Source organism: Rhinolophus sinicus, linkage group LG11 (genome assembly GCF_036562045.2).
Source record: "Rhinolophus sinicus isolate RSC01 linkage group LG11, ASM3656204v1, whole genome shotgun sequence".
Lineage (NCBI taxonomy): Eukaryota > Metazoa > Chordata > Mammalia > Chiroptera > Rhinolophidae > Rhinolophus > Rhinolophus sinicus.
The window spans coordinates 76,320,995-76,334,326 of record NC_133760.1 but is presented as its reverse complement, the minus strand read 5'-3'; the positions used below and the strand labels follow the sequence as shown (position 1 = coordinate 76,334,326).

Here is a 13,332-nt window from a genome sequence, read left to right as displayed (position 1 = left end):
AAACTTTCTTCCTTTAAGAACCCTCTTTTGCTGGTCTCCATTTTGAAATGTCTGTCTCCTTCAGCTACTGTTTCTCAAACTGTGAGTGCTGACCTATTATAGAGCTATAAAACTGATTTCGTGGGTAATGGCTTTTATTTTTAAATAAAAATGTAACAGAATAGAATAAGATGGGAAGGGATGGATGGGATGGGATGGATGGGATGAGAGGGCATGGGATGGGATGAAATGGATGGAATGAGATGAGGTGGATGGGATGGGCTGAGATGGATGGGATGAAATGGATGGGATGGGATGGGATGGGATGGATGGGATGAGATGGATGGGATGGGATGATGGGATGAGATGATGGGATGGATGGGATGGATGGGATGGGATGGGATGATGGGATGGGATGATGGGATGAGATGGGATGGGATGGATGGGATGGGATGGGATGGGATGGGATGGGATGGGATGGGATGGCATGGGATGGGATGGGATGGGATGGATGGGATGGGATGATGGGATGAGATGATGGGATGGATGAAATGGATGGGATGGGATGGGATGATGGGATGGGATGGGATGGGATGGATGGGATGGGATGGGATGGGATGGGATGGGATGGGATGGGATGGGATGGGATGGGATGGGATGGGATGGGATGGGATGGGATGGGATGGGATGGGATGGGAATGATGGGATGGGATGATGGGATGAGATGATGGGATGGATGGGATGGGATGGGATGGGATGGAATGGGATGGGATGGGATGGGATGAGATGGGATGGATGGGATGGGATGGAATGGGATGGATGGGATGATTGAGATGGGATGATGGGATGAGATGGAATGGGATGGAATGGAATAGGAATATCAGAGTACATCACAGATAGCAAGGGAAATAGGATGATAAGTCTTGTTTCACTTTTATGAGTATGTGTGTAATGAGTAATGATTTGCAATATAGAGCATATTCTTACTGAGGATAATACCAAAAAAATCTCTCAAGTCATTTCCATAATTTACATGGAGATAATTTGTCTTTGGGTCTCAAATAAAATAAAGAAAATTCTGATGGGAACTTGCCATGTGTCTAAAGAGATTAGCAAGACAGGAAGGTTGGGAGTAAATTCCATCGTGATCCCAAAATATCTGCCTGAGACAACATTATTTTTAAAGTGTCAGATGACCCCTCCTGCAGCCCAGGCTATGTTCTGGGAAAGTAGAGGCTTAGTTTGCTTTCTCTCAGAAGCGGACTCTGACACAAGGATTCACATGCAAATAGTTTATTTAGAAGAGCAGGGAGTGTCAGCTGAGAACTGAGAAAGGGAGAAAGGGAAGGGCAGGCAGCTATAAGAGTAGCGTGGAGTCAGCTACCATGGTCAGCTTCTGTGCACAGGTTATCTTGGGGAAATGGTGTACAGCACATGCTGCAGAATTATCCCCCCTCCCCAACGGGCAAGAGAGCAGCATTTACATCCATTTCCCAAGTTAGCTGAGACTCGCTGCTGGTGACAGGAGCTAAGGATGGGACTGGCACCTCCAGCATGCCCTGCTCCTGGGCAGAGTGAAACACAGAAATGCCCACACCCTCACCACCAAAAAAACAAACAAACAAACAAACAAAAAAAGCCCTCAGACCCCAAGATGCAGGTACTGAAAGACCTGGGTGGAGTGCTTAGGTGGGCTCCTCCTGCAGAGACTCACCTGAAAGGCCATGACATGCTCTCCACCGTGTCCACTCACACTCACCTTGGATACAGTGCTAGTTCTGAGTTGAGCAGCCTGGTGCAGCTGAGGGTGGAAAGATGTATGAGTGATGTGAAGTATTGTTTTTGCTCTAGTGTTTGGAAGCTTGTGAAAAGTGGGTAAAACCCTTGGGTTACCCTAAAATTTCCACTGTCTTGCGATGAGAGAAACAAAGCCTGCATAGATCTAAGAGGAAAGCCCTAATTTTGGTAGATTTTACACCAGTTAAGCCACATACTCCAACTTTGCATGCTCTTAATCTGCCCCTGTAGGATGTAGTGTGCAGGCTGAAATTCTGGGCCTTGAGCTCCTGTGTGGCTTCGGAAGCAGCCTGCTCCCCTGGTCTCAGTGTCCCCAGCCAGCTAGAGGAAAGAGGCTGGCCAGCTGGAGTGCTCAGCCTCTTAGATCATCCTTCCCACTTACCCCCAGGACTGGTGCCCGAGTGGTGCCAATCCTGCCCCCGGGTCCCTGCCACCATGAGTGCGTGGGGAATTTGCTCAACTCCATGGTCAATTGGATTCAGAGCTGGGATGGACAGATCCAAGGCATGCCTATATCTTGTGCTGGGAAATGTCCCACCTGGGGGAGGAATTACTCACAGGTGTGGAGCTATTCCAGAGGGCTACCAAGGGGACATGTAATTCCACACTTTCTTATCAGTCATAGAACTGCAGAGTCACATGGGGCTTCCTGACTCTGCCAAGTTACCTGGACAGATACATGAATGGATTGACCAAGATTGGTTTAGATCTATAGTAAAATAGACCTTGGAGACTCAATCACAATGTTTCCTAGATTCAAGGAAAGAGAAAAAACTGGTGTATGTAACTCTGCATTCCTCAGCCCCAATCAATTGAAGAAACTTGAGACCTTTGTTTGGCTTCATGGTTTGTTCCATTGAGTCTGGCACAGCACTGGAGACCCCTCACCTCCAGGTGGTGTAGAGTTTGACTTTCCACATCATGTGCAGAATGTCTGTCCCAGACCCTAAGCACCGACCAGAGCCCAGGCCACAGCTTCTAATCTATTGTATTGGCCACGAAATCCTGACTGAGTTTCCACCTCGGGTTTCCTGGGATCACGTTGGCTTCTTCCGGGGTTGAAACCTGTTTGGGTCCCGATTGTCTGGCTGTGATCTTCCACCCTGCAGTCCTGCCTGGTTCTTTCAAGTCTTCTCCCATCTCAGGGGACTAAGCCCTGTTTTCCAGGCCTCTGCCACTGGCCGCTTCACACTAAGCAGCGTCTCTCAGAAGCAGATACAGTTCATCATCTGACTTCCCGGCTCCCCATTAAAGGCCCACCCATGTACTGAAGCCACCAGGTCCTGGTATCAACACTAGCCACACTGGGAAGTGTCGCAGACACCAGCTAGTTTGTGCACAAAATGTTTATCTTTCCTCCTGGACACACAGTTAGACTACATTCCACAGCTTTTCTTGCATGACCATGTGACTTCGATCTGGCACTGGAATTTGGGCAGAAATTATGTGCTGTATTTCCAGGCATGAGCCATAGTAACCTCCCATGTGCTCCTCCATCTGTTGGCTGGATTTCTAGACCAAGGGCATCTATGAAAACCATGTGTTGAAATGGCAGCGGTTCTCTCAACTTTGGTCTTCCAGAGACTGTGTAAAGTGCTGTGCTGCCCCTCGCCCGCCAGCACCATGGGCACTTACACGAGTAAAAGCTGACTACTGAGATTCCAGGGTTTACCTGTTACAGCAGCTGCACTTCCATGAACCAATGCAGCCACTGACGACAAAGGCCAGGCTTGCAGCCAAGTTCATTACCCCAGCCGTCTGTAGCCTGGTCCCCTCTCCCTCGTGGTTGTGGAGGTCCCAGGTTTCCTTACCGCCCAAGGAGGCAGTTTTACACAGATAGGGTGTGTAGACGGGTGGCAGACAGAGTCAAGGAGATGACTCTCAAGGGAAAAACTTTGACTTTTTCATGTTTTGTAATCAGAATTTCCCATGGTTACACAGTGAGTCAGAGGCGAATCACAGATTCTTCTTCCCCCTCTGCTGGGGCATCTCTCCTCCTGCAAAATAGGGTCTAGACTCTGTGCTGAGGAAAGTGGAGGATCAATCACAAGTGGGGTCATGAAGTCAGGATCCTACCTTCTGCCGTAGACCACTGAGAAGACTTTAAGCCCACGAGCCTCAGACAAGGAAGAGAGTTAAGTCAGCTGGACAATCCCCCTTCAGCTTAAAAATAGTACTGTTCACTTCCCCTGCCAGTGACTATCTCCTCAGCCTTTCATGTCATTAGAAACGCACATTCCCATTGTCTAATCTGTAAACTACTTTGCCCAACTTATTTGTATGAAGAAGTAAATTGAGAAGTTCTTTCCACCTGATGGTGTCTCCACACTGAGCAGCTAAGTGCTGCCACCCAATGCATAGCAAATTCGCTTAAAAACTGGGAAGATCACCAGCCCTAACACAGCATCTGGAGGCACCCTACTCTGTGCCTGGTCACCACGGCCAGCATGTTTCCTCCAGAAACGAGTTCACGCAGCAGCTCCCCACAGTTTCTGTGCCCTCAGGGAAGTTAGGAACACTTCCTCAGCTCTATCCTGAGGAGCCGTGCAAAAGGCACAAGGCCCAAGGCAAAGAAATGGGGAGGAGACTCATGACATGCAGCAGGCCTCTGGCTACAGAGAGATGGTGGGGCCTGGGAGGGCCTTGCGAGCTCTATATTTAGTTCATCCAGTGACATCGTTGCACCTCAGCGCCATCTCTCACGCTAGCTAGCAAAGGTCTGTGAGACCAAATGTTTTTCTCATTGTAGCAAGGCTCTGACTCACTAGTTTAAAAAAAATATATATGAGAACAATAAGACCCAAGGGGACAAGAGTGTTCCAAAAAATAACAATAATAAAAGAAACAGTCAAGCATTCCTGTAGGCTGAATAAAAGTATGACGGTCCCGGAAAACTTTTCCAGGAGGCCTCCAATAGCTCTTTTTTTTGTTGCTTGTTTTTCTTTTTTTTTCTTGCTAGAGCACAAATCCAAATTGCAGCAAACACTAGTTTATAATTTCCAATGACTTCTGAAAAACACAAGCCTATTTTTACGAGTGTTTGTAAAACTGAAATGTTAGCGCCGACTACAGACCAGCACAGTTTCTCACTGACAATAATGGCCTTTGAGGGGCTGACTGCAGATTACAGGGGTACCACATTCAAGCCAAGCTGTGGCCTGTTTTGGTTTGGTCTTGACCCCAAAAGAGGTTAGAGACAAATTGAATATTTTTCAACCAATTCTCTTCAAAATCTGTGAATAACTTACTGTAGGGTTTGGCAAGCTTTTCTTGGCCAGATAGTAAATATTTTTAGGCTTTGCAAGACATATGGTCTTTGTCGTAACTAGTCAACTTTGTCATTTCACGCATTGGCTATGTTCCAATAAAACTGTATTTATTAGAAAAAACGCGGCCAGCTGGGTTTGGCCTGTGGCCATGGCTTTCTGACCCCTGACTCAGTGATCAGAGCCAGTGTTGATGAGACCAGGCTCACAAACACTACCCAGGGCTTCACCTTGTTGTATGGCCAGAGATGTCCCCACACCCCAATCCAGTAGTCTGTTTCAAAAGCCCTCTCTTGGACATGTAACACGAAGCAAAAGAGGGTGAAGCTACCGTGTTTCCCCGAAAATAAGATCTAGCCGGACCATCAGCTCTAATGCGTCTTTTGGAGCAAAAATGAATGTAAGACCTGGCCTTATATTATATTATACTGTATAAGACCTGGTCTTATATTATATTAAGACCGGGTCTTATATTCATTTTTGCTCCAAAATACATGTTAGAGCTGATAGCCTGGCTAGGTCTTATTCTTGGGGAAACACGGTATCCCTGTGTCTCTATCAGAACCACAAGGTAATTAACTCAAATTCTAACTATTTAGGAAACAGAAAGTTACTGGAAATCTAAATTTTTCTGCGTATTCTTTTAAGTTTAAACCTGAAGAGGGACTAAACATTCTGGAAACTCCTGCATCCACCTACGGGAATTGTACTCTTAGCCAACTTTACTGATGTTGGTCCTTTGTAAGAACTGGTTTTCATGATTATAGAATGACCATGTTCTGGGGCGATTATGTAAAATTTGGTTTCTAGGAAGTACTCACACAGAGAGCTGTGTGAGGACCATTTGTGGACTTCGGGGGTCTTGTACACTCAATTGCTTCTCGCCTACGCACAAATGTTAGTGGCTGGTTGAGTGGCCACCCAAGGGTGGACATTTGTGCTTCCCTAGTACATGGTTGAAGTTCTTTAGGAAAATTACAAAACAAATTACCTACCTGATAATGGCATGAAGGCTTATAAACAAGGCCCGTATATCTAATACATTTTCCACAAAGAAATAGTAATATCTTAACATCCCAAGTAAAATCTCAAAATCTCGGACCTGATTCTGTCTCTTTTAATGGGACAAAAAGCATGGGGTTGGATGAGAAAGAAGAAGATTCTCATTTTTTCCTAAGTCAGGATAACTTTGATAAGACAGTAATTCTATAAGAGACCAGGTTTTGATTTTGATCCAGCCCCCTTATGAAGGGCAGGCACAGAGTTGGGCACACCCAGCCTCAAATGCAAGTAGGACATGACATCAGGGGAAGACGTCAAGAGACAATAAACAGACCAGTGGTGTTTATCCTGACCACCTATGTCTAAATCTGTGTGACCCACCAATCATCAGTAGCCAGTAGAAGAAAGCAACAGCATGTGGCTGTGTTCACGCTGATCACCTGAGTACCTTTTCTCATCTCTCCATTCTTGCTCTCAGTTCAACTTCCCCAGCTCTGCCCATCTTCTGAAACTTCACCTATTAGAAACTGGGCTTTAATGCAGTGGTGCTAAACCTTGGGTGGGACTTCCAGTCAAGATGGCAGAGTAGGTAAATGATGTACTCACCTCCTCCCATGACCCCATCAAAATTACAATTAAATTTTAGAACAACCACCCTTGAGAACCACCTGAAGTCTAGCTGACTAGAACTCCTATAACTAAGGATATAAAGAAGAAGCCAGATCGAGACTAGTAGGAAGGGCAAAGATACAAAACAGGCTGGTCCCACACCCACATGTGGCAGTTAAGAATCAAGAGGGATATCTGGGCTGCGAAGTTTCTCACTGAAAAGCAAGGGGTCCCAGACCCACACTGAGCTCCCTAGCCCAGAGCAACAGTGCCAGGAAGAGGAGTCCCAAAAACATCTGGCTGTGAAAATCAGTAGGGACTCAGTCCAGGTGAGATGGAAGTCTGCTGTAGACACAGGTGTCATCTTAAAGGGCCCAAACACAAACTCACTCCTTCACAAACACTTGCCCTAAGCTCCAGAAAAGTGTCAGCAGCTTGAAAAGTGCCAGGGAAATACAGGGAGGAACTGAATTGTCTGGCTTCAGGACAAGGGCTGGAGGGGCAGCTCCTCCAAGTCTAACAAGCCAGCAGCTACCATTGTTCCTCTGTTGAGCACTCCCCCACACAGCCTTCAGGCACAGGTAGGCATCAAGTCTGAGTGTCTATTAACTTGGCTAATACTGCTCTTGCCCCACTGTGGTGATTCCCTGACACCCTGACCCACCCAATTCACACACCCAGCTCGAACCTCTTTCAGAGGCTTATCCACACAAGTGGCTGGCCTTTGCCCATGCTGTGGACTTTCCTAAAATCTCTAAAAGGTACACAAACCAGAAACAAGCAGTGGCTGGCCTTGGCAAGCCCTGTACCTCTTGCTAAGTGGCCCCAAGCCCAGCACTAGTGGCAGCCAGCCTTGGTTCACAGCCTAACTACACCCAGGTGTCTCTAAGCCCAGCACAGGCTGCTACTAACCACAAATCACTTTTTAGCTGCTACCAGGTGGACTTAGGCCAGACATGGACAGCAGCAGACCTTGGCCTGCACAAGAGTCCATCCCAACAAGCCCCAGAATCAACACACCTGGTGGCTGGCTTCAGACCAGAGAGCACCATCCAATTAGTGCCACAAATGACACACCCAAAGGACACACTGGGCAGGCACCAGAGTCCCACTAAAGCAAATCCTGTTCTGTGGGATCAGCTCCTGCACAACAACTCATCTGCTGTAGCCACAGCCAGTCCTCACAATCAGTCAGCCTGATGTCAGTCTCATCTGCTGACATGCCAATATCAATCAAGGCTCAATTACAACAGGAGGGCACACACAATCCACACAAGGGACACTCCTGGAGCACCTGACTCAGGTGAACAGAGAGACAGCACCACTGGGCCCACAAGAACTTACATATAAGGCCACTCTGCCAAGACTGGGATACATAGTAGCTCTACCTAATCTACCTAATACATAGAAATAAACGCAGGGAGGCAGCCAAAATCAGGAGACAAAGAAATATATTTCAAATGAAAGAACTCCAGGACAAAACTTCAGAGAAAGAACTAAACAAAATGGAGGCAAGTGCTCTACTAGACACAGAGTTCAAAACACTCATTGGAAGGATGCTCAATGATCTCAGGGAGAATGCCAACAAAGAGATAGGAAATATAAAATAGGAGATAGCAAATATTTAAAAAAGAACCAGTCAGAAATGGAGACTACCATAACTGAAATGAAGAATACATTAGATGAAATCAACAGCAGGTTAGATGAAGCAGAAGATCAAATCAGCTAATTGAAAGGTAAGGCAGCGGAAAACACCCAATCAGAACAGTACAAAGAAAAAGGAATTTTAAAAAATGAAGATAGCTTCTTTTTCCTGGCTGTTTGAGGATTGGATGGCATCATGAATGACACAGTAACTCTCTAGACTAGGAAGTTTGTGACCAACAGACTACCTCAACAGAAACCAATGGTTATGATGTTCTTCACCCTGGGAGGGCAACAGTACCTAAGACAGAAATTCGAGAAAAATTAGCCAAAAGGTACAAGACCACACTAGGTGTCATCTTTGTATTTGGATTCACAACCCATTTTGGTGGTGGGAAGACAACTGGCTTTGGCATGATTTAGGATTCCTTGGATTACACAAAGAAAAATGAACCCAAAGATAGACTTGCAAGACATGGTCTGTATAAGAAGATTTCAAGACAATGGCAAAAGGAACACAAGAACAGAATGAAGAAATGGAGACAGCAAAGGCTGGCAAAAAGTGAGCTGGAGAATAGACAACAGAAGAAGTAAAGATTCTTCAGTGACTATATCTGTGGTGATTGTGCAGATTTTTCATGATATGATTAATAAACTAAGAACTTTTTTAAAATGAGGGCAGTTTAAGGGACCTCTGGGACAAGATCAAGCATACCAACATTCACATCTTAGGGGTATCAGAAGGAGAAGAGAGAAAGGAATTGAAAACCTATTTTCAATGAAGAAACAATGACTGAAAACCTCCCTAACCTGGCGAAGGACACACAAGTCCAGGAAGCACAGAGCGTTCCAAGCAAGATGAACCCAAACAGGCCCACACCAAGACACATCATAAATGAAATGCCAAAGGTTAAATACAAAAAGAGAATCTTAAAAGCAGCAAGAGAAAAGCAGTTAGTTACATACACGGAAGCCCCCATAAGACTGTCAGGTGATTTCTCAACAGAAACTCTTCAGGCCAGAAGGGATTGGCAGGAAATATTCAAAGTGATGAGAAACGAGGACCTACAACCAAAATTACTCCACCCAGTCATTTAGAATCAAAGGACAGATAAAGAGCTTTCTAGACAAGAAAAAAGCTGAGGGAGTTCATTACCACCAAATCAGTAATACAAGAAATGTTAAAGGGACTTCTTTAAGAAGAAGGAGAAAATAAACAAATATTAATAAATAATAATAAGAAAATTTTGCAAAGAAAAAATATTCTCACTGACAAAGGCAAACACACAATAAAAGCAGTAGATCAACAAACACTAAAGCTAGTACAAAGGTTAAAGACAAAAGTGAGATCATGTGTAATTACAACAGTAACTTAAGGGGTGCACACAAACACACACACACATAAAAGAAGTATAATAAAAAATGACAAAAACAAACATGGAGGGGTGAGAAAAATGGTAATGATTTTAGAATGTTTTCTAACTTAAGCAAATATCAACTTAAAATAGACTGCTATAAATATATCTTGGCATATATGAAGCACATGGTAACCACAAATCAAAAATCTACAAGCAATAAACAAGACATAAAGAGAAAGGAATCCAAAACAAACATCAACATGTAAGAGAAGCGAGCAAGTGAATAAAAAGGAACACAGAACTACAAAAACAGCCAGAAAACAATTAATAAAATGGAAATAACTACATACCTATCAATATTTACTTTATATGTAAATGGATTAAATACTGCAATCAAAAGATACATGGATAAAGAAGAGGTATTACATACGAGTCTGACAAGTAAGTTCACAAACTTGTTGCAATGATGTTGCTAACCTTTTTTTGATATCAGAGGGATTGTTCATTGTGAATTAGTACCAACTGGACAAACAGTTAACCAAGTTTACTATTTGGAAGTGCTGAAAAGGCTGCTTGAAAAAGTTAGACGACCTAAACTTTTCGCCAACAATTCAGGGCTCTTGCATCAGGACAATGCACCAGCTCACACAGCACTATCTGTGAGGGAGTTTTTAGCCAGTAAACAAATAACTGTATTGGAACACCCTCCCTACTCACCTGATCTGACCCCCAATGACTTCTTTCTTTACCCGAAGATAAAGGAAATATTGAAAGGAAGACATTTTGATGACATTCAGGACATCAAGGGTAATAAGATGACAGCTCTGATGGCCATTTAAAGATTTCTAAAATTGCTTTGAAGCGTGGACTAGGCACTGGTATCAGTGCATAGCTTCCCAAGGGGTGACCATAGTGATATTCAGCAATGAAGCATGTAGCAGTTTTTCTAGGATGAGTTCATGAACATAATTGTCAGACCTCGTATATACACTGGAATATTACTTGGCCATAAAAAAGAATGAAATTTTACCATTTGCAACAACATGGATGGACCTAGAGTGTATTATGCTAAGTGAAATAAGTCAGACAGGGAAAAACAAATACCATATGATTTCACTTATATGTGGAATCTAAAAAACAAGATAAATGAACAAAACAGAAACAAACTCATAGATACAGAGAACAAACTGATGGTTGCCAGGTAGGGGGCGGGGTTGGGAGGAGGGATGAAAAGGTGAAGGGATTAAAACCACCTGGGGAGTCTGTGAAAATTCCAGTGCTGAGGCCACACCCTAGACAACATAAATGATTTCTATCATAGGTTTGAAACCAAGTTGTTAGTCTGTTTTAAAGTTCCCTGGGCGATTGATTAAAATTAGATAGCCAGGATTCAAAGTTCAGCAAAGCCAATTATCCATTCTCTCTGAGTCTCAGTTTCCTCATCTGTAAAATGGTAATAATCTAGTGTCTAATTTATAAAGTTGTAAGGATGGAGTGAGTTAATTCATGTCAAAATCTCAGCACAGTTCTTAAACATTATTTCTTAGCATCAAGTTTCCTCTTGTCTTCCCAGTTTTAAATCTTAGAGCCTCCCAAATCTTTAGCTTTTCCTCATCCCCTATGTTGTCCTGTATCAAGTTGCTTTGTTATGGCTCCAGGCACCACCTCTGACTCCAAGCTGTGTAGTTGGTGGCTTGTCCAGGCTCATTGCCTCCACCAAAGACCATGGGACAGGCATTGAAGGGTCCAACACTAAAGAACACACTGCAGACAGAAGACAGTTACAGGTAGCATGAGCAACTGGCCCAGTTTGCTCAGGATGAAGGAGTTTCCCAGGATGGGGGAATTTCAGTATTAAAAGCAAGACAGTCCTGCGCTACCAGAATGGTTGGTCACCCTAGTCGAACATCCAGAAAATCATTGCAGAAAGGAGTTATCTTTAAGGAAGTTGATTAGCAGGAAGTCAGTCTCAAGGTTAGGCTCCTGGACAAGGATGTTTCGAGAAGAGAAGGGACTACAAGAACCAGGCAGGACCCCAGCCCTGGAGACAACAGGCCAGTGCCTTGCAAGGGATGCAAGAACCTAGTTAACAAAACTGGAATTCCAGAAGGCAATTATAATGGCAAATTCCAATAGGTAGCATGAATATTGAGCTAAAAATGCTCAAATCCTGAAAATCTAAACACACTGAACTATATATGGAGGTCTCAGCCCCAAGGAAATGAAGTACAGATGCTGGCTGAAGCCCCTTGCCCTGCAGGATCTGCTCTTGACATCCCCCCCTGTTTTTTTTACTTTTTTTTTTTTTTTTTTTTTTTTTGCTGAACATTCCTTTAATGACATGTAGCTATCAGTAGAAAGCACATTTGAAGATACTTTTTTTAAATTAATAAGTAAACAAAATCTCTCTCTTTAAGTTAAATGCAATGTTTCAATGCTAAGTGAGGAATTGGCGAATTTTCCAAAGAAACTACAGAAAAAAAAGATCCTGAAAGTGGATATTAAGAATATTTTCATCATTATGGGCTGTGTTGTTAGAGTGATATGTATCACCTATAACAACTTTCCTATCTGCACATTTTAAAACATGGGAACAGAATTACTTAACCCAGATAAAAATCCTCCAAAGGAAGTATTTCAGTAGGCATTGAATCCATTTTGATGAGTTTTAAAAGACTGTCATAAGACAAGATGGATATCGTAAACTGAATTTCAATAAATCTTAGGATGATGTGTGAAATTAGAAACTGATTTTTTACATTTTTAATTGTGGTAAATATACACAATATAAAAATTACCTTCCTCACCAGTTTTAAGTGTACAATTCAGTAGTGTTAAGAATATTAACATTGTTGTGCAACCAATCTCCAGAACCTTTTGATCTTGTAAAACTGGAGCTCTATAACCATTGAACCACAACTCCCCATTTCCCCCACCCTCTGTGTCTTGCAACCACCATTCTATTTTCTGTCTTTATGAGTCTGACTACTCCAGATGCCTCGTGTAGTGGAATCATAACATAAAGTATTTGTGTTTTTTGTGACTGGCTTATTTTAGGTAGTAGAATGGCCTCAAGGTCCATCCATGTTGCAGCATGTGTCAGAATTTCCTTCCTTCTTAAGGCTGAATAATACTCTATTGTGTGCATAGACCACATATTGTTTATCCATTCATGCATCAATGGACGTTTGGATACTTCCAGCCCTTGGCGATTGTGAATAGTGCTGCTATGGCTCTCTTTCTCCGCCATGTGGTGTGTGTGATTGACTTCCTCGCCAAGTCTTCTTACAAAACTTTCAGGATCAAGCAGTTCCTGGCCAGGACAGAATTAACCCATTCTCCAATGGATTTGATGAAAACTGGAAATAAAATCAGGTACAACTCCAAGAGGAGACACTGGAGAAGAGCCAAGCTGGATCTGTGATCACGTATGAGATGGCACACATACAAGGTCGGACAATTACATTCAATGACTCACCCTAGAAAAAGCACTACATACCTCATTGCTGAATATCACTATGGTCACCTTCGAAGTACTCTCCTTGGGAAGCTATGCACTGATGCCAGCACCTAGTTCACCCTTCAAAGCAATTTTGGAACTTTTTCTGGAATGGCCATCAGAGCTTTCGTCGTATTACTCTTGATGTCCTAAATGTCATCAAAATGTCTTCCTTTCA

General features: G+C 43.5%; 1 protein-coding gene across 1 annotated transcript; it reads left to right on the top strand.

Annotated features, from left to right (window-relative positions):
* The first annotated feature begins 12,827 nt into the window (after positions 1 to 12,827).
* On the top strand, positions 12,828 to 13,079 carry LOC141567717 (large ribosomal subunit protein eL39-like). The gene has a single exon (XM_074316035.1). The coding sequence runs from the start codon at positions 12,828 to 12,830 to the stop codon at positions 13,077 to 13,079; it is 252 nt and encodes an 83-aa protein (XP_074172136.1).
* Positions 13,080 to 13,332: the final 253 nt, after the last annotated feature.

Coding starts and splice junctions, on each gene's coding strand:
- LOC141567717 (XM_074316035.1), top strand. CDS start 12,828: ATGCATCAATGGACGTTTGGATACTTCCAGCCCTTGGCGATTGTGAAT.